A 26,454-nucleotide genomic window follows, 5' to 3' on the forward strand; every position below is an offset into this window, starting at 1 on the left:
CCCTATTGTCCTGTTTATGATTTATTGTAATGCCTGCACTGTTTTTGTGCACTTTATGTAGTCCTGTGTAGGTCTGTAGTCCAGTGTAGCTTTCTCTGTGTTGTTTTTTTTTACATAGCTCAGTCTAGTTTTTGTACTGTGTCATGTAACACCACAGTCCTGAAAAACGTTGTCTCATTTTTACTATGTACTGTACCAGCAGTTACGGTCGAAATGACAATAAAAGTGACTTGACTTGACTTGAATATATGGAAAGTTAAAATTACCTACTATAACAACCTTAAGTTTCTTGTAACAGTCTGTGAGCTCTCTACAAATTTGTTCCTCTAAATCCTCTGACTGTTGGGTGCTCTGTAATATAACCCCAAAAACATGCTCTAACCTTATTTCTCAGTTTCACCCGTAACACCTCATTAGATGAGTTCTCCAGTCTGTTCTGAGCACTGCTGTGACATTTTCCCTGACTAGTAGTGCCATCCCTCCTCCCTTAATCCTTCTCACTCTGTTGAGTGTAAAGCAACAGAAACCCAGAATACTGAGCTGCCAAACCTGACCCACCAGTAACCACCTTTCACTAGTGGATTCAATATTATAATTCCAGGTGTTGATCCCAGCCCTGAGCTCACCCATCTTTTCCACAAAACTTCTTGCATTGAAATATATGCAGTTCAGGACACTTGTCGTACCATGCTCAACCTTTTGATTCCTGACTTCATCTGAGATCTTACCTACGACCTCTCCACTAACTAATGTTTTCCTGGGCTTCTGATCTCTCCGATTGGCTGCTGCTTAATGCTCCAAAACTGGAAAGGAAAGCCTCATCCTGAAAACAGATGTAGCAGATACAAAGAAACCGAGAACAGAGAATAGCATTTTTACAGAAGACCGGGTGGGAAGAGGTACAGTCAAGATAGCTGTGGGAATCAGTAGGTTCATACAAGATATCGCTAAACAATTTGTCTCCAGAGTTTGAGAAAGCAGAGGGAGGGGAGGTGTCAGAAATGGACCAAGTGAATTTAAGGGAAGGGTGGAAGTTGGGGGCAAAGTTAATGAAATTGATGAGCTCAGCATGAGTGCAAGAAGCATCATCAATGCAGCCATTGATATAGCAAATGAAGAATTGGGGAGCATTACCAGGGAAGGCTTGGACTTGGCTAACAAAAAGGCATACAAAACTGGGGCCCCATGAGATTTCCTCTTGTCCTAACTTACTACCCCATACATCTCCACACCAAACACATCATCCTCCAAAACTCTGCCATCTCCAAAGGGATCCTCCCACCAAATATATCTTTATCTCCCCCACCCACTCTCCACTTTTTGCAGGGATCTATCCTTTTGTGATTCCCTTATCCATTCCCACTAATTTTCCTCCAGACAATTTTCCCTGTATGTACCAAAGTGCTACTCCTGCCTGTTCACTCCCTCACCTCCATTCAGGGCCCTAAACAGTCTTTCTAGGCAAGGCAATGAATCTATTGGGGTCATTTACTGTGACTAGTGCTCCCATTGTGGCACCTTCTACATTAGTGAGATTCGTCGTAAATTGGGGGACCACTTTATTGAGCACCTCCGCTCCAATCACCAAAAGTAGAATTTCATGGTGACCAACCATTGTAATTCCTATTCCCATTCTGATGTCAGTCTATGCCCTCCTCTTCTGCCACAACGAGGCCACTCTCAGAGTGGAGGAGGAACACCTCATATTCGTGGGTAACCTCCAGCATGTACATCGATTTTTGCTTCTGAAACAAAATATTTTTCTTCCCTTTTCCATCTTTATCTATTCCCCACTTTGGTTTCCTACCTTTTCTCACCTGCCTATCAGCTCCACTAGGTGCGCCTCCAGCTTAAAAACCTTTAAAAACCACCTTGCTTCATCTTCTAACTCGTCTTCCTTCCTCTCCCCCCCCCCACCTTTTTTTATTCTGGGGTCTTCCCCCTTGCTTTCCAGTCCTGAAGAAGGGTCTCCGGCCTGAAACGCCCATTGTTTATTCCTTTCCATTGTTGTTGCCTGACCTGCTGAGTTCCCCCAGCATTTCGCGTGTGTAAACGGTTGCCTGTGCAGCACAGAGGCTGAAAAGTTTGGCACCATCGGAGTCCCAGGAGTTGTCAGTCAGCGTTGAGCACAATGTAGGTTTCCAGCTCCACATTTTTTCTTCAGGATTTACTCCTGAAGCCTTCCTCCACCATGAGTGGGCATCCTAGACGAACTGTTAACCATGGCTGACGAGCCCTATCTGCCTGAGGCGACTGGTTTTAAGCCGCCAGTAACCCGTCTTTGCCTCTTCTTCTGTCAGTAACTTGGTTAAGCCACATATGAAAGCCATGGGCTGGACTTGGTTGTCAGAGGTTATTTGAGACCCACGCCATTAGGAGCATTTAATCGGCTGTGGGAACTTAACTCCGCAACCGCCGCCTATTCCTCCAGCATATACCGCTTTTCGTTCCAGAGCAGATAGCTGACACATTCCGTGGGTCACATACACACATCAGGCCAAAACGATCGCCCTCCACACTGCCGCCTCCTCCAATCACAGCCTCTCTTGGTGATTGCGACCGTCCGGTTGCTAAGGCGAGACCGCCCAATAGGACTACTCGTTGCTGCGTGGCGCAGAGGGTCCTACTCCCTCTCCAGACTTCTTCGCTTTCTATCAGCGGTTGCCGGTTGGAGAGGTGCGCGAAGGGGCTTGGATCAGAGCTCTCTCTTTACATCCACGGATTAGCAATGTGTGCTTTAATTTTCCGTGAGTATGTAGAGCAAAAATGTGAATGGTTGGGATGCTCCGGCCCCCTTCGTCTTATCTCAGATTCCTTAGGCCCTTGGTCAGCGAGAAGCATAAACTGGTTACGGCAGTTTACTACCGTTGTCACCGCTTAGTACCCTATTCGATTCTGTTTCCATCACCCTGACATACAACGATTTGCACATCTGAACTGCTTTCTGCATAAAATTAAAGCTTTTTATCACCGCTTCCTTCTGTCTTTTAGGAAGTAAAAATAAAAATCTTTCTCTGTTCAATCTGATGATGAAAATCGCTTTTCATTGTTTACCTTATCTAAACCTATTACCGTTTCTTACACCTCAACAATTGTCTGCTCCGAACTGGAGTCCGTGCATTGAGATTGACGTTGGTGAATTAAAGGAAACAATGATTTATTAAATGCATATTAGAGTCAAAGAGAGTTGTAGAGCAGTGCAGCGCAGATAGGATTTTTGGCCCAATGAATCTACACTGACCATGGTGCCCACCCGATTTCTTGTGTTTGGCTTGTTTCTTGTGTAAGGCCTGCCCCTCAATGTACCTGGCCAATTGATTCTTAAATGATACTATTGTACCTGAATTAATTACTACTTCTTGTAGCTTATTTCATATAATCACTTCCCCTTGTGTGAAAAAAAAATTCCCTCTTAAATCTTTCTCTTCTCACCTTAAATTTATGCCCCCTAGTTTTGGTCTCCCTACCATTGGGGAAAAGACTGCAACCATCCACTTTATCAACATAGAACAGTACAGCATATTACAGGCCCTTCGGCCCACAATGTTGTGCCGACCCTCAAACCTTGCCTCACATATCACCCCCACCTTAAATTCCTCCATATACCTGTCTGGTAGTCTCTTAAACTTCATTAGTGTGTCTGCCTCCACCACTGACTCAGGCAGTGCATTCCACGCACCAACCACTCTCTGAGTGAAAAACCTTCCTTTAATATCCCCCTTGAACTTCCCTCCCCTTACCTTAAAGCCATGTCGTCTTGTACTGAGCAGTGGTGCCCTGGGGAAGAGGTGCTGGCTGTCCACTCTATCTATTCCTCTTAATATCTTGTACACCTCTATCATGTCTCCTGTCATCCTCCTTCTCTTCAAAGAGTAAAGCCCTAGCTCCCTTAATCTCTTGATCATAATCCATACTCTCTAAACCAGGCAGCATCTTGGTAAATCTCTTCTGTACCCTTCTCTCATGATTTTAGGTCTTTCTATAAAAATGCCCTGAATTCTCCTGTGTTCCAAGGAATAAAGATGTAGCTTTGCCAGCCTGTTGTAACAGCCTTCTAGTTCTGTTAATATCGTGGTAGATCTTTTCTGCACTCTTTCTAGTTCAGCCACATCTTCCTATAATAGAGTGATCAAAATGACACAGTGTAACAAGTGAGGCCTCATCAATAACTTAAACAAAGTACAAAGTGAATTTATTATCAAAGTACATATATGCCACCATATTACCACTCAGAGATTTATTTTCTTATGGACGTACTCAATAAATCCCTAATACACCAATATCCATAATAGAATCAATGAAAGACCACACCAACTTGGGCGTTCAAACTGTGTGCAAAAGACAACAAACTGTGCAAATACAGAACGAAATAAATAAATAAGTGAGCAATAAATATACCGGACAACAATTTTTTTTTTGAAAATGAGAATGTTTTCCTTCATGATAGACCACTTGAAGCTGAACACAAAATATATCTTCAGACTGCTTGTATCATGTAAGAACTTGGAGAAGCGAGAGTTTAACTTTTATTGAATATAATGCTTTTAATTGCATAATGACCCTGACGCTTTGCAATAGTTGAATTAAGCTAAAATGTTTTGTTGATTAGTTTCATTTGTACTCGGTGTCTGAGGTTTCTTGTTTAAGTGTCCACCAATAATCAGCCAGCATGGAGGGATTCCAGTTGCCCTGATACTGTTTCTCCATGACCACATTGTCCTGGGGAAACTTTCCATGGTGCTCGTTACTGACAGTGCCAAGATTTGCCGGGAAGAAGTATGAATGGAAATGCAAAAATGAATCATCAGTGACGTTGGTTCAAGCATGTTGGTCAACCAACTGCACGTAGTTTGGTTTCCTGTAGTTGCCAAGAAAAATTTCAGCAACATCCTTGAATGCCTTCCATGAGATTTTCTCTGGTCCCATTAGAATTTCTTTGAATTGCCTGTCATTGACTTGTTTGATTTATGGACCAACAAAAATGCCTTCCTTAATCTTGACATCAGTTATTCTGGGAAACACTTGTCTTAGATATCAAAATCTTTCATGGAAATTTATAGGCTGTCCTCCCATGCAGCATCTGCTCTGCGTAAGCATACCCAGGCATTCCTGAATAAAATAGAAAATTTATCAGCTCACATTGTGGGCAACATTTTAAGTGACTTGAATAAAAAATTGAAATAACAAATATAGGCAATCTTAAAAAATGGTGCATGAAAGGGAAATTTCATGGTGACTTTTATGATCAACAACCCAAAATGTGTTAGAAGTATTCACGAAGCAAAGGCTTTGTTGTCCAGTGATATCAAGAACATGAGATGAAGAGTCCTTGAGTCCTTCATCTCAGTTTCTGTAACTACATTGTGTAATATCCTATCACCTGTACTCATTTCCCTGTCTGATAAAGGGCAGCTTACTAAATGCTCTTTTTACCACTCTGTCTACCTGTGATATTGCTTTCAATGGACTATGCACTTGTATTCCTGAGTTCCTCCATTCCATTGCAGTCTATACTATACTACCATACCATAGCTGTCCTATGGTGTCCTACCATTCATAGTATAAGTTCTGTACATAATCATAGTATAAGAGACTTTTTAAAATTGTTTTGAATGAACTTGACTTTTGATTTGACTTTATAGTTATGTTGGCCTTACTGGCTAAAGTCTGCATTTATTGCCTTCGGAAAGGTGACAGTGAGTTGCTGCTTTCAACTACTGCAATCCATCTAGTTATGTTACTCTTACAGTGATGTATGAAGAAAGTGCCAAGACTTTGACCAGACATTAAAGGGATATTTATAGATAGCACGTGGAATGAGATTTTATATGACTGGCGATGGGGCTGAATTGAAAATGTTGTTTATGGGCAGCTGGACTACCTTCTATTTTATTTGGTGGATGCAAGTTTTCTTGTTTAAGTGGGATTGCTTGGATAAAGGTACAGGGAGTTCTGAAACACATTATCATCGTGAAACTTGTAGTTGGTCAGGGTTTAAAGCCCTTGTTGAATCTAATTTCTTGATACCAGATGAACTGAATAATTTTGTAAAATTGTTTTCAGAATCTCAATCAGACTTATTTTCACTGAGTTCTATAACGTGAAATTTGTTGTTCTGAGCAGCAGTGCACTGAAAAGACATAAAATAATGATAGCTTACAAAAATAAATATTACTAAAGAAGGAATAGTGAGGCTTATGGACCATTGAGAAATCTGAAGGTGGAGGAAAATAAGCTGTTGCTGAGTTATTGAGTGTGAGTCTCCAGGCTCCTGCATCTCCTCCCCAATGATAGTAATGCCTCTTGAAGATGTCTTCAATGGTAGGGAAGGTTGTGCCTGTGATGGAGCTGGCTGAGTCTATGGCCCTCTGCAACCTTTTTAAATCCTGTGCATTAGAGCCTCCATACCAAACAGTCAGAATGCTGTCTGCTGTATGTCTAGAGAAACTTGCTGGAGTGGCATAGAATACTGAATATTGGTGACATATTAAATCTTCTCAAATTACTACCAAAGTAGAGTCTCTGGCATGCTTTCTTCATGGTTGTATTAATGCTTTTTGGTCCAGGATGGACCCACGGAGATATTGGCACCCAGAAACTTGAAGCTGCTCATCCTTTCCACTACTAACCCCTCAAAGAGAAAGTGTGTGTTCTTTTATTTTCTGCTTCCTGAAGTCAATTCCTCAGTCTTGGTGACATTGAGTGCTAGATTACTGTTGCAACATCACCCAACCAGCCAATCTTGCTCACTCCAGTACACCTCCTTGTGCAATCTGTGGTGTCATTTTTGAATTTGTTGATAGCATTTGAGTTGTCTTAGCCACACAGTGATGAGACCAGAGAGACTTGAGGAGTGGACTTTACTTTGTAAGGTCAGAAGGCTATAATAGGTTGCAAATGGTTTGGAAAAAGGTTTTAGCCTTTTTGGCTCATACTTAGTGTTGTTATTGTTTAATTGGTTGAATATTGGCAGAAACAGATAACAATTATGAGATTGTTTAGCGCTTAGGAATATAAGATTTCCACTGTTTGGAAACATACACAAAACACAGAACTACAACATTAAATTTGTGCTGTTGTTCATGCACTCTAGCTACAGGTTGGCATTTCATTTTAATTACCTTGATGGTGCTCTTTGGCATGTTTTTATTAAACTGCTTGAATGAGGGGTTAACTTTGGCTTGATGATAGTAGGATGAGCAATATGGCCAACCACAGGCTTCCAAGTTATGGTGCAATTCATCTGTACTTCTAGTTATAGATTCCCACTTTTGAGCTGACCTGAGTTTACTGCATTTATCGGAATCAGGTTTAATATCCCCAGCATATGTCATGAAATTTAGCAGAGTGTGTGACCTCATTTGTGATGCCCATATATTGCTTTTACAAGGAATAACCAATAATGTTATTATCAGATACATCCGCAGCAGGAGAAATGACGAGGACAAGGTCGAGTAGGTTCTTCTCTTATGTTAATTTATCTACAACTTCAGTCTGGATATTTAGGACATGCCCAATTTCATCAGTGGCTGTACTGTCTGGCTTCTTGGGAATGGACATTTTAATTCCCGCCCAGCTGCTAATCTGTGTTCTAGTAGTTCTTCCAAATAATATCCAATTTGGAGGAGTACTGAGTTAGTTGAGAGGGGGATGAATGATCTTTAGCAGTAGCTTTCCTTGCCTGTGGTTAACCAGGTCATGAGATTTAATGGGGTTTGGAGTCAATGTTGAGTTTCCACAAGAGGAGATCCTGCCTGACAAATCTTTTGGAATCTTTTGAAGAAATAACAAGCTGGGTAGACAAAGGAAAATTGGTTGATGGTAATTTGGATTTTCAGAAGGCTTTTGACAAGGTGCCACACGAGGCTGCTTAACAAGCTATGAGCCCACGGTATTACAGGAAAGATTCTAGCATGGATAAAGCAATGAGTGATTGGCAAGAAGCAAAGAGTGGGAATAAAGGGAGCATTTTCTGGTTGGCTGCCAGTGACGAGTGATGTTCCATAGGGGGCTGTGTTGGGACCAATACTTTATAAGGTATTTGTCAATTAATTTAGATGATGGAATTAACCCTTTTGTTGTAAAGTTTGCAGACAATATGAAGATAGGTGGGGGGCTGGTAGTTTTGAGGAAATAGAGAGGCTACAAAAGGACAGACAGATTAAGAGCATGGGCAAAGAAGTTGCAGATGGAATACAGTGTTGGGAATTGTATGGTCATGCACTTTGGTGGAAGAAATGAAAGGATTGATTATTTTCTAAATGAAGAGAAAATACAAAAATCTGAGGCACAAGGGGATTTGCGAGTCCTTGTGCAGGGTTCCCAAAATGTTAACTTGCAGACTGAGTCAGTGGTGAGGAAGGCAAATACGATACTAGCATTCATTTCAACAGGACTAGCATTTAAGGGCAAGGGCCTAATGGTGAGACTTTATAAAACACTGGTGAAGCCTCACTTGGAGTATTGTGAGTGGTTTTGGGCCCCATATCTTTAAAAGGATGTGCTGTGACTGGAGAGGGTTCAAAGGAGGTTCACAATAATGATTCCAGGACTAACTGGCTTGTCATATGAAGAGCATTTGATGGTTTTGAGGCCATATTCACTGGAATTCAGAAAAATGAGGGGTGACCTCATTTAAACATATCAAATGGTGAAAAGTGTTGATAATGTGGTTGTGGAGAGGATGTTTTCTATGGTGTAAGTGTATAAGTCCAAAGGTCACAGCCTCGGAATAGAGGGCGTCCTTTTAGAACGGAGATGAGGAAGAATTTCTTTAGCCAGAGAGTAGTGAATCTGTTGAATTCTTTGCCACAGGCAGCTGTGCAACTAATTATGCTTATTTAAGGCAGAGGTTGGTAGATTCTTGATTGGTCAGGGCATGAAGGGATATGGGAGGAAGGCAGGACTTTGGGGCTGAGAGGAAAAATGGATCAGGCATGATAAAATGGCGGAGTAGACTTAATGGGCCAAACAGCCAAATCTGTTCCTATATCTTATAGTGTTATAACCATATATAACTTCAAAAAGCACTCCTACTTCCCAACCATTTCATAACTAATTTCTATGAGCTCAAATCTTAGATAGCAGCCTATTATGTGGGATAGCGTCAATCCGCCTCCCTTCTCCTTTGTCTTCTAAGAGAATAACTTTAATAACTGAAGGTTTACATTGCATTACTGAAAACATTCATTAGGGAGCATTGGAGATTTTATAGAGTGGGATAGAAAACAGTATGTATTTTATGAAAAGTGATGAAAAGATGGAATCATTTGAATATTTAATAATAAATAGTGTTTAATTTTGTTTCTTTGTGTATATGGTCAGACTTTGTGAATCACAACAAACTATGTCTATGTTGTGTCTTTAAATAGTAAAAATGCACCACAGTGTGGCCAAACAAGATTGGGCACTGAACTGTATGATATGAGAGTAGATACAAAAATAGCCTGGTCAGAAAGGTGAATTGTTGTATCTGTTCCTACTATGAAGAATTGAATTAAGCATACAAGCTTTGGAAATGATTGTTCCCTGGGTTACTGATTCTTACGCAGCCTTTAAATACTGTAGGGACTGAAGGATATTCAAAATTAATTAAATAATTAACTCAATGCTTTTGTTTTATGAATTAGCTAATTATTAATAGTGGTCTGCTTGTAAAAACGTACTTCTGTTTTTTGTCTGGTGAGAAGGCATACCCAAGGTCTCCTGGTTAGAGAGGTGAAGTAAAATGGCTCGGTTGGCAGCATTTTTGCCTGAGTCAGAAGTTGTGGGTTCAAACCTTAATCCAGAGGCTCATAAGTGACAGAAAGGCAGCAGGAGAAGTTATTCAGCCCTTTGAGCTAGCTAATTTTCTATTTTAGCATACATTTTAATATACAAGCTTACAAGCTTATGTAGCAGCCTATTATATGGGATATTGTAAGATGTGGAATTAACCCAAGGGATCTGTCTTTATTTAACTTCCACTCAACATCACCACAGCATATCATGCAGTGTACTTTCTTCCTGAATGGTGTTGAGTTTCAGTGATTTTGGAATTGCATTGTTATCTTCTGCTCTAACTCGTACCTTGCAGCTGAACCTAAATCTTTGGGGTGTCAGGAAGTGATTTCATTTGTTGTGGCATACCCAGTCCCTGCTGAGCTCTTGTGGCTGTGGTATTTACTTGGTAGGACCAGGTGAGATTCTGATCCATGGTGGACATCTGGATATTGATGGTAGGATATTCTGCGATGTTTATATCTTTGAATATCTAGAGTCCATTGTTTGGACCTCTTGTTGATTGTCACTGTGTGGCATTTTTGAAGGGTGAATGTTACTTGCCCTAGTCAGAACGTTGGTTTGATGTTGCTGAGAGGTTACAAATGAAATTGGACATTGCACAGTCACCACTGACCATCCATGTTTCTGAAGATCCCCTGTTCAAGGATCTGAAATTTGCATGCCTGCAGCGTAGATATTTTTCTCTGTCAAAGAATGGGTAAACTAATCTGAAGTGCCTGTGGAGTCAACTGATGTTTAATATAGTACTTTCAGTTGCATTTGAACTCAGCTTCCCAGATAAAAATATAATGTGACAACCTGCTGCATTATCCAAAAAAGAAAGAGTTGTATTGATTTTTACAATATTTTCAAAAGTGCTTTGCGTTGCCCTGAAGTAATTTTTAAAGAAAGTATCAATTCTATTGTTAGAAATAATAGCCAATTTTTATATAATGAGATTCATTAAACAATAATATGGTTAATGACCATACAGGTTTCCCCTGCTATTCGAAAGTAGAGCATTCCTTTGAAATGGTTCGTAAACTGGAATGCCGTAAAATGAAGAAGCAATTACCATTTATTTATATGGGAAAAATTTGTGAGTGTTCGCAGACCCAAAAAATAGCCTATCAAATCATGCCAAATAACACATAAAACCTAAAATAACAGTAACATATAGTAAAGGCAGGAATGATCTGATAAATACACAGCCTATATAATGTAGGAATACTTTCCTGCAATTATTGCAGCACTGTCCACCGCAGCAAAAATCTCATGCAAGCGCTCTTGTCAGCACTCGCGGCAAAAACAAACGGCGCAAAATGCTCGGCAGAAGCCCTCTTTCCAGTAACCTTTAAGCTATGAAGCTACCAAGTAACACATAAAAATACACAGCCTATGTAAAGTAGCAATAATGTACTCCCAGTGTAGTTTCGCTTACTGGAATCGGGAAGACAGTGAGCACACTGATGATGGTACATTAGGCTGAGTCGCCAGAGGTTGGGGTGGTGGGAGGTACAGGAGACTGGGTTGTCATCTCATCGTCGTCTGTTTCCATCAGGGCAGGTAGGCAGGGCTAAGAGTGTTGTAAAAACAAGCTTGAAGGCTTTGTGTGTCAATACGAGGAGCATTCGTAACAAGGTGGATGAATTGAATGTGCAGATAGTTATTAATGAATATGATATAGTTGGGATCACAGAGACATGGCTCCAGGGTGACCAAGGATGGGAGCTCAACATCCAGGGATATTCAATATTCAGGAGGGATAGACAGGAAAGAAAAGGAGGTGGGGTAGCGTTACTGGTTAGAGAGGAGATTAACGCAATAGAAAGGAAGGACATTAGCCTGGAGGATGTGGAATCGATATGGGTAGAGCTGCATAACACTAAGGGGCAGAAAACGCTGGTGGGAATTGTGTACAGGCCACCGAACAGTAGTAGTGAGGTTGGGGATGGCATTAAACAGGAAATTAGAAATGCGTGCAATAAAGGAACAGTAGTTATAATGGGTGACTTCAATCTACATATAGATTGGGTGAACCAAATTGGTAAGGGTGCTGAGGAAGAGGATATCTTGGAATGTATACGGGATGTTTTTCTGAACCAACATGTCGAGGAACCAACTAGAGAGCAGGCCATTCTAGACTGGGTATTGAGCAATGAGGAAGGGTTAGTTAGCAATCTTGTCGTGCGAGGCCCCTTGGGTAAGAGTGACCATAATATGGTGGAATTCTTCATTAAGATGGAGAGTGACATAGTTAATTCAGAAACAAAGGTTCTGAACTTAAAAAATGGTAACTTTGAAGGTATTAGACGTGAATTAGCTAAGATAGACTGGCAAATGATACTTAAAGGGTTGACGGTGGATATGCAATGGCAAGCTTTTAAAGATCGCATGGATGAACTACAATTGTTCATCCCAGTTTGGCAAAGGAATAAACTAGGGAAGGTAGTGCACCCGTGGCTGACAAGGAAAATTAGGGATAGCATCAAGTCCAAAGAAGAAACATATAAACTAGCCAGAAATAGGGCACACCTGAGGACTGGGAGAAATTCAGAGTCCAGCAGAGGAGGACAAAGGGCTTAATTAGGAAAGGGAAAAAAGATTATGAGAGAAAGCTGGCAGGGAACAAAAAAACTGACTGTAAAAGCTTTTATAGATATGTGAAAAGAAAAAGATTAGTTAAGACAAATGTAGGTCCCTTACAGTCAGAAACAGGTGATTTGATCATGGGGAACAAGCACATGGCAGACTAATTGAATAACTACTTTGGTTCTGTCTTCACTAAGGAGGACATAAATAATCTTCCGGAAATAGTAGGGGACCGAGGGTCTAGTGAGATGGAGGAACTGAGGGAAATACATGTTAGTAGGGAAGTGGTGTTAGGTAAATTGAAGGGATTAAAGGCAGATAAATCCCCAGGGCCAGATGGTCTGCATCCCAGAGTGCTTAAGGAAGTAGCCCAAGAAATAGTGGATGCATTAGTGATAATCTTTCAAAATTCCTGAGATTCTGGATTAGTTCCTGAGGATTGGAGGGTGGCTAATGTAACTCTACTTCTTAAAGAAGAAGGGAGAGAGAAGCTGGGGAATTATAGACCGGTTAGCCTGACATCGGTGGTGGGGAAAATGCTAGAGTCAGTTATCAAAGATGTGATAACAACACATTTGGAATGTGGTGAAATCATCAGACAAAGTCAGCATGGATTTGTGAAAGGAAAATCATGTCTGACGAATCTTTATAGAATTTTTTGAGGATGTAACTAGTAGAGTGGATAGATGAGAACCAGTGGATGTGGTATATTTAGATTTTCAAAAGGCTTTCAAAAGATCCCACACAGGAGATTAGTGTGCAAACTTAAAGCACACGGTATTGGGGGTATGGTATTGATGTGGATAGAGAATTGGTTGGCAGACAGGAAGCAAAGAGTGGGAATAAACAGGACCTTTTCAGAATGGCAGGCAGTGACTAGTGGGGTACCGCAAGGCTCAGTGCTGGGACCCCAGTTGTTTACAATATATATTAATGATTAGACGAGGGAATTAAATGCAGCATCTCCAAGTTTGCGGATGACACGAAGCTGGGCGGCAGTGTTAGCTGTGAGGATGCTAAGAGGATGCAGGGTGACTTGGATAGGTTAGGTGAGTGGGCAAATTCATGGCAATGCAATTTAATGTGGATAAATGTGAGGTTATCCACTTTGGTTGCAAGAACAGGAAAACAGATAATTATCTGAATGGTGGCCGATTAGGAAAAGGGGAGGTGCAACAAGGTACAAGGTGTCATTGTACACAAGTCATTGAAAGTGGGCATGCAAGTATAGCAGGCGGTGAAAAAGGCAAATGGTACATTGGCATTCATAGCAAGGGGATTTGAGTACAGGAGCAGGGAGGTTTTTATCTGCAGTTGTACAAGGCCTTGGTGAGACCACAGCTGGAGTATTGTGTGCAGTTTTGGTCCCCTAATCTGAGGAAAGACATTCTTGCCATAGAGGGAGTACAAAGGAGGTTTACCAGATTGTTTCCTGGAATGACAGGACTTTCATATGAAGAAAGACTGAATCGACTAGGCTTATACTCGCTGGAATTTAGAAGATTGAGGGGGGGATCTTATTGAAACGTATAAAATTCTAAAGGGATTGTACAAGCTAGATGCAGGAAGATTGTTCCCAATGTTGAGTAAGTCCAGAATGAGGGGTCACAGTTTAAGCATAAAGGGGAAGCCTTTTAGGACCGAGATGAAGAAAACTTCACACAGAGAGTGGTGAATCTGTGGAATTCTCTGCCACAGGAAACAGTTGAGGCCAGTTCATTGGCTATATTTAAGAGGGAATTCGATATGGTCTAAAGAGATCAGTGGGTATGGAGAGAAAGCAGGTACAGGGTTCTGAGTTGGATTATCAGCCATGATCATACTGAATGGTGGTGCAGACTTGAAGGTCCGAATGGCCTACTCCTGCACCTATTTTCTATGTTTCTATGTCTGCCTGCTTTGATGTTGAAGGTCAAGGTTCGTCGTCTGCTGTGGTTGATGTGGAAGTCTTATAAAACGACAGTATGCTTGACTGCTTAGCATCACGCATTTTTCTATCACATAGTTCTTTATAAGCACTCAAATCATCCTGCAGGTATGCCCTAAACCTATGTACCCTTTCAAAATTAAAGCCATACTTTTCTGCAATCATTGCAACGTTGTCAATTGCAGCGATACTCTCACACAATTGTTTCACGTTCAGTTCCTGGACAACTTCACTTTTGGTCCATTTGCTATTGCGTTCGGCTTCAGTTGTTATCCTTTCCTCTTCATCAGCTCTTCATCTCTCAGATATTGGTCATGGGATGCCAAAACCTCTTCAACATCATCTTCATCAACTTCCACAAACCCTTAGCCAAACTCACTATATCCTTACTTTGTTCACCATGATCGAAATGCTTAATTATGTCTAGTTTTACGCTAAGTTTAACACTCTTACATGCTCTGTTAGGGTTTTCCAGTACCTTAGAACTCATCTTGCTAACGGATGCACAAAATAAATCAACATAAAGCACAGATGCTCACAGGCACGTGTTTAAGCAATGCCGGGTAGAACGCAGTTCCAGGGGAGGAGTTTGGCTGCTCGGGGCGCGCGCTGCCTTTTTTGTAACAGTGAAAACACCTTCTGTTAGTGAAAACAGGTAACTAATCTATATCTTTTGTAACAGCAAGGTGACGTAGAGCAAACGTTCGAAAATGGGGGAGACCTGTACCTGTGCTTAGTTATAATGATTGAAGGGGGTGAATATAGTTGTTTTCAAATAGCTCTAAAAATCTTTTGTATGTACCTGAAAGTTCAAGCAGAACCATGGGTAACTAACTGTTCATTATTCCCTCAACACTGTGTCTTCCCCCCCTCCCCCATAGGATAAATCATATTTTTGTTAGCATAGTTTAGAGAAGTGGAATAGATTTATATTTGTTGCACTTCCTTGATATGTGAGAGTTAATTAGTATGATACTAAGTAGGGTCTGCAGCGTAATCTCAAATTTGTACAAAATACAAAGCATAGCAATAAAATTATGAAATGAATAACACATTCTGGAAATATTCAAGTCAGGCAGCATCAGTGGAGACTACACACTGATACTGTCTGAACTGCTGAATGATTTTAGCATTTTTTACTGCAGATGCTGGATATCTGAAATATTTTGATTTTAGATAAATAAGATTCTGATGTTATTTTAATATATATATACCTTTGTAGTTGTATAAGGAACCAAGGAGCCTTCTGATAATGTCCCATATAGTGCTGCTGCAAACAATGGGTTGTCTTAATTTTAGATTAGGCTTTACTTTGTATTTTAACTGAACAGAAAAATAAGTTTACTTTTCATATTGAAATGTGCTCTGTTTTAATATCAAGTCTTTGCTTACATTTACATTTCAGGAGCTGATAATGGTGTTAGATGTTGAATTATAGCATCTTAATCAGAGAATGTCACAAACATCTGGTGGTTTTCTGCTTCCTTTGGGCTCCTTGTTGGGACAGAAAAGAGTTTCTCCAGCTGAAGCAGAGTGCAAGGAAACTGAATCAAGTAAGAAAACACACTGCAATTTCTTTTTATTGATTCCACATCTGAATCAAAGCTTTGACTAAAATAGATGACGGTTATCTGCGTTCACAAAATAAAGCAGCAAGTCCATCATTTAATTTAGTTCATTCCTGGCACACCAGAAGAACATTTGTTTGTAAGCTTGTACAAAATCAATGCTAAGTCCTAAGGCAAGTTGCTTCCTTCTTTGGGGATACTCTGACCTTCTGAAAGATGCAGAATAAATACCTTTCTTTGTTGTTAGTCATTGTTCTCTAATCTTGCTTCCACATACATGTGTTATGTGTTATGGCATTGTGGGGTGAGTGGATATCAATTGTTGTTTTGTTAGAAAATGGTCCTTTTCATGATCTTCTGTATTGTGAAACCCCATCACCTGCACATACGTCAAGAAAAGTGAGTAGAGTTGGGTTTATTTATTTACTTCTTTAATGTTAGCTTTTAGGTAGAGATTTGTGAATTCTGTTAAGGAAAATTTCTGTTACCCATTTGTAGTAATACAGTATTTTGCTTTGGGTAGAATCCATCTTGAATGCAGTTTTTACTTCTGATTACTAAAACAAAAAAAAAATCGTCAGAAATCAAGACTGCAGAGAATTGCCTTAAAGCAGATTCATAGAGGAAAAATTAGGAAGGAACTCACTAGAAATATACTGGGCAAGTGTTCTTTAATCCTTCTTAATTAATCCCTTACTGATTAATCTTAATTAACTTGCTTATCACCTGGTAATTCATAATTTCTTGCAATACTATGGGCTGAAGTAATTTATTAGCATCTTGGTTCTCTGATTTTGCCTCTTCTAGTCTGTCACCCTTAAATTTTTTTCCTCTGTTTATCTTGATTTCCCACATAACTAATAACCAATATTTATTTCCCTTGATTTGATTTATTTAATATTCACATGCTTTATAATCTCTTTATATTTGTATCTTTAATTTCCATTATGTTAGCATTTTTTTAAACAATTTAATCTGCCAATTAAAGATAAATTTGATTCCTTCTATACTTATGAGCAAATATTCTTATGATTTTATTGTTCAATATTTTTTCTTATGGCTGATCTATGTTTTTTTTTGTTTATTTTACTTGCCTTTAGTCTTGGTATGTTTTTAATCTAATTTTTTTAAGTTTTGTTTTGGGATACTTAGTCTTGTACTGAATTACATCTTGTAATTTAACTGCTTCACAAATTTTCCTCTTTTAGTTGGTTGCTAGTTGATATTCTTGGTCAGTATTGGCATTGGAATATCTGAATTTGAAGATTATGGATTCAAGTCTGACGAATGGCTTGTAACCAATAGTGTTCTGCAAGGATCAGTGCTGAGACCACTTTTTTTTGTAATATGTATTAATAATTTGGATCAAAATGTCAGTGGTCTGATTAGGAAATTTGCAGATGATGCAATAGTTAGATAGGAAGTTTTTCCAAAGTATGCAGCAAGGTATAAATCAGTTGGAAATTTGGGTGAAGGAAAGACAAGGGTTTAGTCCAGATTCTTCATCAGTCCTGATGAAAGGTCTTGGCCTGAAATGTCAGTTAATTATTTCTCACCAGAGAACTGCGTGACCTGCTGAGTTCCGCCAGCATTTTGCATGCGTTACTCTGGATTTCCAGTATTTTGTGTTTAATGTTGCATTTTTGAAGCAGAAAATATACATTAAACAGTAGCAACACACACAACATGCTGGTGGAACACAGCAGGCCAGGCAGCATCTCTAGGAAGAAGCAGTGTCGATGTTTCAGGCCCAGACCCTCTTTCACGGAGCAACACAAGTGGAGAGAGTGGTAAAGAAGGCATATGACATACTTCCTTCAACATTTGGGGCATTGAGTATAGAAATTGGGAAGTCTTTGTTGCAGCTCTAGAAAGCTTTGGTTGAGCCACATTTGGAGTTTTGTGTGAAGCTCTGGTTGGACTACCAGAGTACTCTGGAAGAGTGCAGTGGAGGAAGCACAGATGAAGTTCACTAGGATGTTGATCGGATTGGAGTTTATTAACTGGAGGACAGGTTGGACAAATTTGGATTGCTTTCTCTAGAGTGTGGGAGGCTGAGGGGAAATCTGTTAGATGGATATGATAGATATGTATAGTGCAGATAATCAGGGTCTTTTTCGCAATGTGGACTTGTCAAGTACTGGAAGACATAGATTTACTGTGAGATGGCAGAGTTTAATGGAGATCTGCGAGGCAAGGTATTTTAAACAGAATATAGTAGGTTCCTGGAATGCATGTCCAGCAGAGCTGACGGATATAGTAGCTGTGTTAAAGGGGCGTTTGGACAGATACGTGAAGCTCCAGGGAATAGAGAGATATGGATCAAATACAGGCAGATAGAATTAATTAGATTGGCATAATGGTTAACGCAGAGAAGATTGGCTGAAGGGCCTGTTCCTGTGCTGTACTGTTGTGTGATCTACGAAAGATGTAATAATGCTGGAAAGGGTGCATTCGATTTTCACCAGGATGTTGCCTGTTTAAGGAGAGTCTGAAGAGGCTGGGATTGTTTTCCTTTGAGGGGAGGAATTTAAGAACAGATATGACTGAGTTATATGAAATTTAGGAGCGGCATAGAGCCTAGACTGCAGGAGTCTTTTCCCTTATTGAAAGTGAATAAAAATATGGACATATTTTACCCAGGGGGATTTAATAGAGGTTTGCAAAATTATGGGGGAGGGTATAAATAGGGTAAATGAAAGTAGGTTTTCTCCACTGAGGTAGGGTGAGACTAGAACTAGAGGCCATATATTAGGGGTAAAAGGTGAAATATTTAAGGAGAACCTGGGGTGGGTGGTGATAGTTTGGAATGAGTACCCACTGGAAGTGTTGGATGTGGTTTTGATTGTCACATTTAAGAGAAGTTTGCATAAGTACATGGATAGGAGGGGTCTGGAAAGTATAATCCAAGTGTAAGTCAATGGAACGAGGCAGAAAAATGGTTCAGCATAGGTTAGATGGGCCAGAGGACTTGTTTCTCTGCTGCATTGCTGTATATAGATTTAGGGAAATAAGAGATTTCAAGGGATCTGAAAAAGATCTTTTTCACCCGAAGAGTGGTGAACATCTGGATCATTGCCAGAGAGAATCGTGGAAATAGAGCTTCTTACACAAGAACTTGAGTTGCCTAGGCAATGAAAGGTATGGGCCAAGTGCTGGAAATGTTAGGATGTGCCAAGTAGTCAGTATGGATGTGGTTGGCTGATTGGCCTGTGTTTTATGGTGTAACACTGTATTACTCCATGATGTGTTATTCCACAACATCAGAAGAGGCCACAGACTGATAGGTCACAGTAAAAGTGGTATGGAGAATTAAAGTGGCACACAATGGAAAGCTCATGTTTGCCTCTGCATAGGACTTAATATTGAATTATACATCTTAAGTTAACTGGATTTCTGTCTGTCTCAGTCGCTTATCTGTGACATTGGCTCTGCTTTTTTATTTCCTTTTCCTTTTTTTCCATTTCTTTTTTGCTATGAGAGTGAAGGATATTCCCAGGCTGACCTGCTATTCATTTCACAACTTCCACATTCTTTTTGTTTGTGTTCTCACTCTCCAACTGTTCCCAGTCCTGCTGAAGGGTCTTGGCCCAAATTGTCTATTGTACTCTTTTCCATAGATGCTGCCTGGCCTGCTGAGGTCCTCCAGCATTTTGTGTGTGTTGCTTGGATTTCGGGCATCTGTAGATTTTCTTTTGTCTCAAACTGTTCCCATTTACTTACCGAACAGATAACAGTTAGCTTCTCATTCCTTGATTTTACCCTATCAGGATCTGTCCCTCGTCCCTGTCCTTAACAACCTGCTTTTGTCTCCTTCTCAGTTCTGGTAAAGTGCCTTTGGCATAAGATGTTAACTCTGTTTCTCTTCCCAAAGCTGTAGCCTGACTTGCAGAGCATTTACAGCATTTCTGCTTTCATTTTAGATATTCAGCATCTGCAGGTTTTTTTTTGATTTTTCACAGAGAAACAATATTAAATTATAACAGAATGTACCTCGTTAATAAAGCTATGATTTGGACTGATGGATTTTTATATATTTGCATTTGGTCTTCTTGACTTGTGCTTTTTGGATTTCTAGGTTCACATGGAACTCTTGGGAAGAACTTCAGAAATAGCAGCTAGAGTGCCTGCTCTGCCATTCATTAAGATCATAACTGATCTTCTCTATTTGCTTCATTTTTCACTAGCAGTCCCATATCCCATTATTCCCCAAGTGTTTAAAAATCAAAGTACCTGTACTTTGGATAAACACAAAGATTGAGTCTCCATGGCCTTCCAGAGTGGAGCATGATATCAGTTCACCACTGTGTTAAGTGAAGAAATTTCTCATCTCAGTCCTAAATGATCAGTTTCTTTTTTTCTGAAACAGTTGCCCCCAGTCTTAGACTATTCAGCTTGGGGAAACAACTTCATTGCATCTACTCTTAATGAATTTTTGTATGTTTCTTCTGTGTACTAGAGAATACAGCCCCAGTATAAAATAGAAAAACTGAAAATGCTGAAATACTCAGAAGGTCAAGACATATCTGTGCAAAGAGTGACATTTTGCCTGATGAAGGGTCACAGCTTGAAACATCAACTGCTTTATTTATTTCCATAGATGCTGCTTGACCTGTTGAATTCCTCCAACATTTTGTCTGTATTGCTCTGGATTTCCAGCATCTGCAAAATCTCTTCATTAACATTTTGAGCCTGCTTTTATTTTAGATTTTCAGCATTTACAGTTCCGGTCTACTTAATTTCTCCTTGCATGCAAGCCCTGCATCCTTGGAACCAGTGTAGTGATCTCTGCACTCCCTTAATGAGAAATACATCCAGGAGACCAAAATTGATGCAATACCCCACACACAGTCCTACTACACCCTATATAAGTAACTATCATTGAGCACTCTTTAATAGATCTTTGACCGCAGAAGGTCAGATTGTATTCATTAATCAGTCCTGCCATTTTAAATTCCATGAGGATACAGAATAAAATGATATATTTAACATTGCAGTATAGCATCTGTCAAACAATTTATTGGTTATAAACAGACCACCTCATTTAATTGAGTTTGGCAAAGTTTACCTCTTACGGCTGACTGTGGATCTTTTGACCGATCGTTCTTTGTTGCTTATATGTGTTATGTTCATCCATGCATGTCTACTCGTTAACTAAAACCCCCACATTATCTGATTCCCAAAGCTAGCATGTGTTGTTAAAACTGTAGCTCTTTCACTTAGCCAGGCCAGATGGTCATTATGCACAATAGCTAGTTCATAGTGTACAATAGTCTGGTTCTATACTAGAATTCAAGTTAACCTTTAGCTGGGGGTTACTGTGATTTATATTCTCCTTATGAGTACCCTCTGTCCACCAAAATTCTTCACAAACAACAGCTGCAGAACTTCTGCTGAGAACAGTTAGTCTGAATGCCTGGGGTCTCTATTTTCATTTTCCTTAATTTCTTTCAGTAGTTAATTATGTTACGATTACCAAACCGTATGCACTCAAAGCTTCACTATCGGGCATCTATGAGGAATTTGAGTTGCAGGTTGGCCACCTAATTATTAATATCAAAGGTTTAAAAAAAGCTGGAAATGAGATGCTGTCTTATGCAGTATTTACCAGTGAGTTGGTAATCAGCATTACCCAGCATGCAAGATATAAGCAGAGGATGACTGCGCCTGGGTTACTTCAGTACTGCACTAAAGTCAATCTGCATGTTCACTCAATTTTACCCTAAAGTTATCCCAGGCACCTCCCTTGAAGTGCTAGTTAGTGAAATGGTGAATGTTCTGAATAATAGTGCTAATTCTTATTTAAATCCTTCAGATTGAAATATAGTCTCAATATGCTGATTAATTCATAGCCTAAATTCTAACAGGCTATGTGGCTGCCAATTTAGTAAGATTAAATGAAGGCCAGAATTTTAATAGCCTTTTGAGAAATTGTGAAATGTGTTTATCTGTTTCCTTGGTATGAAAAATTTCACGGCATCTTCAAAGAAGGCAACGCAGGTTTTTCATGTGACCTAGTCAATATTTATCTGTTAATGAACTAAGCTAAAATAGATAAGATGGCCATTTATCCTTTCACCCTTTTTATGTCTTTGCTGCATGCAGTTCGATGGCCTTGTTCCCTTTAATGCAATAATGACTCCACTTAAGAAAAAGTATAACTGTGAAGTGCTTTGCAGAGGCCAGTAGTTGTGAAAGGCAATGCAAGAATGTAAGTCTCTTACATTCTTTTTCAACGGGGATGGGATTATGATCAAGTATGGTATTTACTGCAGTAACATAAGTTCCCTTTTCCATAGGTGATGAATTATCATTTCCAACAACACTTGAAATGCCAGCTGCTTCACCATTTGAAAATAAAGTAAGCTTGATGAAAACAATTCTTATTAAACAACTTATTGAAAGGAGCCTTCAGACTTGAAAAATCTATTATGTGACAATTCATCAAATAAGGGACTGTATGGTAGTATAGGGGTTAGCGCACTCACTTAACATTGCCAACAATTATCGATTGTGGTTTGATTCCCTTCAATGTTTGTACTTCTCCACATGACCGTGTGGGTTTGTTAAGTGTGCTCTGGTTTCCTCCCACATTCCAAAGATGTACAGTTAGGATTTGTGAGTTACTATGTTGGTGCTGAAAGTGTGGCAATACTTGTGGGCTGCCCCCAGTACAATCTTTGGACTGTATTGGTCATTGACGGTGAACAACACATTTCACTATATGTTTCAATGTGTATGTGACAAAGCTAATTTTTAAAACATCTTTTTACGTACAGTAAGCTGATAGTCCATATATAGCTCATCAACTATACTTCTCTCACTGACTTACTTTCTTTTTCAATCTTTTTATTGAATTTCATATATAAAAAAACATAGTATTGTAGCGCCTCATTTCCTAGCGTATCCGAACCGACTCACAATTAGATAGCCTACGGGGGTTTGCGAGCACAGAGCTTTGGAGCCTCTTCGCCATGGGGGGCCGGTTGACAGAGGCTTAAAAGTGAGGCTGAAGTTTTCGAATAAAGTTTTTCCTTCGACTGCAGTTACCGACTCCGTGTCGTAATTTTAGCGCTGCTTGTAGCACACCGCTACAATTGGTGACCCCGACGGTCCAAACGATTTTTGGACCAGAAATGACCGACGCCGCCTCTGTTCATGCGGTTTCGTTGAAACTGCCGGGTTTCTGGACACAGCGCCCGGACCTATGGTTCCAGCAAGCCGAAGCCCAATTCCACGTTCGCCGGATCACCTCAGAAGACACCCGCTACTACTACGTGGTGGGCTCCCTCGACCAGGACACAGCTGCCCAGGTCGCGGAGTTCGTACAGTCGCCCCCGGCAGACGGCAAGTACACGGAATTCAAAGCCCTGCTCCTCAGGACTTTCGGACTCTCACGGCGCGAGCGGGCTGCCCGTTTACTGCACCTGGATGGCTTGGGCGACAGACCTCCATCGGCTTTAATGAATGAGATGTTGTCTCTGGCCGAGGGACACACAGGCCTCATGTTTGAGCAGGCATTCCTGGAGCAGCTGCCCGAGGACATACGCCTGCTGCTGTCCGACGCGGATTTCAGTGACCCCCGGAAGGTGGCAGCCCGGGCGGACTTGCTGTGGAACGCCAAAAAGATGAGCGGGGCGTCCATCGCACAGATCTCCCAGCCACGCTCCCGGCAGCAAACCAGTCCAGGCCCGGCCGCAGAGCCCACTAACCCCCGGCCCAATGACCACTGGTGCTTCTACCACCAGCGGTGGGGCGCAGAAGCCCGCCGTTGCCGCCCGCCCTGCAAGTTCCCGGGAAACGCCAGGGCCAGCCGCCGCTGATGGCTACGGCGGCTGGCCATCGGGATAGCCTCCTGTATGTGTGGGATAGAAGGTCGGGACGCCGGTTTTTGGTCGATACTGGGGCTGAGATCAGCGTTTTACCTCCGACGAGTTACGACACCCGCAGCAGGGCACCGGGTCCCCCCCTGAGGGCCGTGAATGGCAGCACAGTAAGGACCTATGGCACCCGTCAGGTGCAGCTACTGTTCGGCCCCAGCCAGTTCACGTGGGACTTCACACTGGCCGCTGTAGCCCAACCGCTTCTGGGTGCGGATTTTTTGCGAGCTCACAGCCTGCTGGTTGACCTGCCCAGGAAGAGACTGGTACACGCCGAGACCTTTCAGACGTTCTCCCTGGGCGCGGCCCAGTTGCCAGCCCCTCACCTCGGCTCCATCACGCTGTCCGACAACGATTTCACCAGGGTCCTGGCGGAGTTCCCATCGGTTCTGGCACTGCAGTTCACAGCAGCCATGCCCAGGCACGGCGTACAGCACCACATCCCGACACAGGGACCACCCCTCCATGCCCGTGCTCGGCGGCTTCCCCCGGACAAGCTCCGACTGGCGAAGGAGGAGTTCCAGAGAATGGAGGAATTGGGGATCATCCGGCGGTCCGACAGCCCCTGGGCTTCCCCCCTGCACATGGTGCCCAAAGCGACGGGGGGCTGGAGACCGTGCGGCGACTACCGCAGGCTGAACGAGGCTACCACACCGGACCGCTACCCTGTGCCGCACATTCAGGACTTTGCGGCAAACCTGCACGGCGCCCGGATCTTCTCCAAGGTCGACCTTGTCCGAGGGTACCATCAAATCCCGATGCATCCTGACGACGTCCCCAAAACGGCTCTCATCACCCCGTTTGGCCTCTTCGAGTTCCTCCGCATGCCGTTCGGCCTGAAGAATGCCGCACAGACGTTCCAGCGGTTAATGGACGCGGTGGGACGGGACCTGGACTTCGCGTTCATCTATTTGGATGACATCCTCATAGCCAGCGGCAGTCGTCAGGAGCATCTGTCCCACCTCCGTCAACTCTGCGCCCGACTGAGTGAGTACGGTCTTACAATCAACCCTGCCAAATGCCAGTTCGGACTTGATACCATTGACTTCCTGGGCCACAGGATTACTAAAGACGGGGCAACCCCTCTGCCCGCTAAGGTAGATGCGGTCCGCCACTTCCCCCGACCCACCACGATCAAAGGCCTTCAGGAATTCGTAGGTATGGTCAATTTCTACCGCCGCTTCCTCCCTTCAGCTGCCCGGATCATGCGCCCCCTGTTCGCCCTGATGTCGGGTCCGAGCAAGAACATTACCTGGGACGAGGAGTCCGCCGCCGCTTTCGTTCAAACGAAGGAAGCTTTGGCTGATGCCGCAATGCTAGTACATCCCAGAATGGACACCCCTACCGCCCTCACAGTGGACGCATCAAACACGGCAGTCGGTGGGGTGCTGGAGCAGCTCATCGCAGGTCGCTGGCAACCCCTGGCGTTTTTCAGCAAACACCTGCGGCCACCCGAGCTCAAGTACAGTGCGTTTGACCGGGAACTGTTGGCGCTCTACCTGGCAATCCGGCATTTCAGGTACTTCCTAGAAGGTCGGCCCTTCACCGCGTTCACGGACCACAAACCGCTTACCTTTGCGTTTACGAAAGCATCCGACCCCTGGTCATCCCGCCAGCAACGTCACCTGTCCTACATCTCTGAATACACAACGGATGTCCGGCACGTCTCGGGTAAGGACAATGTCGTGGCGGATGCGCTCTCTCGCCCTACCGTTCATGCCCTTTCCCAAGGGGTAGACTTTGAGGCACTGGCAGAGGCACAGCAGGTAGATGAGGAGATTCCGAGTTACAGGACTGCAGTCTCTGGTTTGCAGCTCCAGGACTTCCCCGTGGGCCCAGGTGAGAGGACCCTACTCTGTGACGTCGCCACCGGCCAGCCCCGTCCGGTCGTCCCCGCAGCCTGGCGGCGACGTGTTTTCGACTCCATTCATAACTTGGCGCATCCCTCCATCCGGACAACTGTCCGGCTGGTTTCCAGCAGGTTCGTTTGGCACGGTCTCCGCAAACAGGTCAGTGAATGGGCCAGAACGTGCATGCACTGCCAGACGGCCAAGGTTCAGCGGCACACCAAAGCCCCACCGCAGCAGTTCCATCCCGCCCACCGGCGTTTCGACCACATTCATGTGGATATCGTGGGCCCCCTGCCAGTGTCGCGCGGAGCGCGTTACCTCCTGACTATCGTGGACCGGTTCACAAGATGGCCAGAGGCGGTCCCGCTCACCGACACCACCTCCGAATCTTGCGCCCGAGCCCTGCTCGCCACCTGGATATCCCGCTTTGGTGTACCAGCCCACATTACCTCCGACAGAGGCGCCCAGTTCACCTCCAGCCTGTGGTCAGCTATGGCCAGCCTTTTGGGGACTCAGCTGCACCACACCACTGCCTACCACCCACAGTCGAACGGGCTAGTGGAGCGTTTCCACCGTCACCTGAAGTCGGCCCTCATGGCCCGCCTGCGAGGAGCCAACTGGGCGGACGAGCTTCCCTGGGTCCTTCTCGGCATCCGCACAGCGCCCAAGGACGACCTGCACGCCTCGTCGGCCGAGTTGGTATACGGCGCGCCCCTGGCCGTCCCCGGGGAGTTCCTACCAGCCCCGAGGGGGCAAGAGGAAGAACCCGCTGCAGTCCTGGGCAGACTTCGCGAGAAGCTCGGTAACCTGGCCCCCATACCCACATCACAGCATGGGCGGCACCCGACCTGCGTACCCAAAGACCTACGGAACTG

General features: G+C 42.7%; 1 protein-coding gene across 5 annotated transcripts in view; it reads left to right on the plus strand.

The window, feature by feature from the left end:
* The first annotated feature begins 2,603 nt into the window (after positions 1-2,603).
* The window catches only part of ccdc142 (coiled-coil domain containing 142), a 139,400-nt gene continuing 115,549 nt past the window's right edge, over positions 2,604-26,454 (plus strand). For all 5 annotated transcript variants that reach the window (XM_059965587.1, XM_059965588.1, XM_059965589.1 and 2 more), the window contains exons 1-3: positions 2,604-2,747; positions 15,687-15,834; positions 22,149-22,210. In XM_059965587.1, coding sequence (XP_059821570.1) covers positions 15,735-15,834; positions 22,149-22,210 — 162 coding nt within the window. In that variant the 5' untranslated portion in view covers positions 2,604-2,747; positions 15,687-15,734. The remainder of the gene's footprint in view (positions 2,748-15,686; positions 15,835-22,148; positions 22,211-26,454) is intronic.

This window comes from Hypanus sabinus, chromosome 3 (genome assembly GCF_030144855.1).
Source record: "Hypanus sabinus isolate sHypSab1 chromosome 3, sHypSab1.hap1, whole genome shotgun sequence".
NCBI lineage: Eukaryota > Metazoa > Chordata > Chondrichthyes > Myliobatiformes > Dasyatidae > Hypanus > Hypanus sabinus.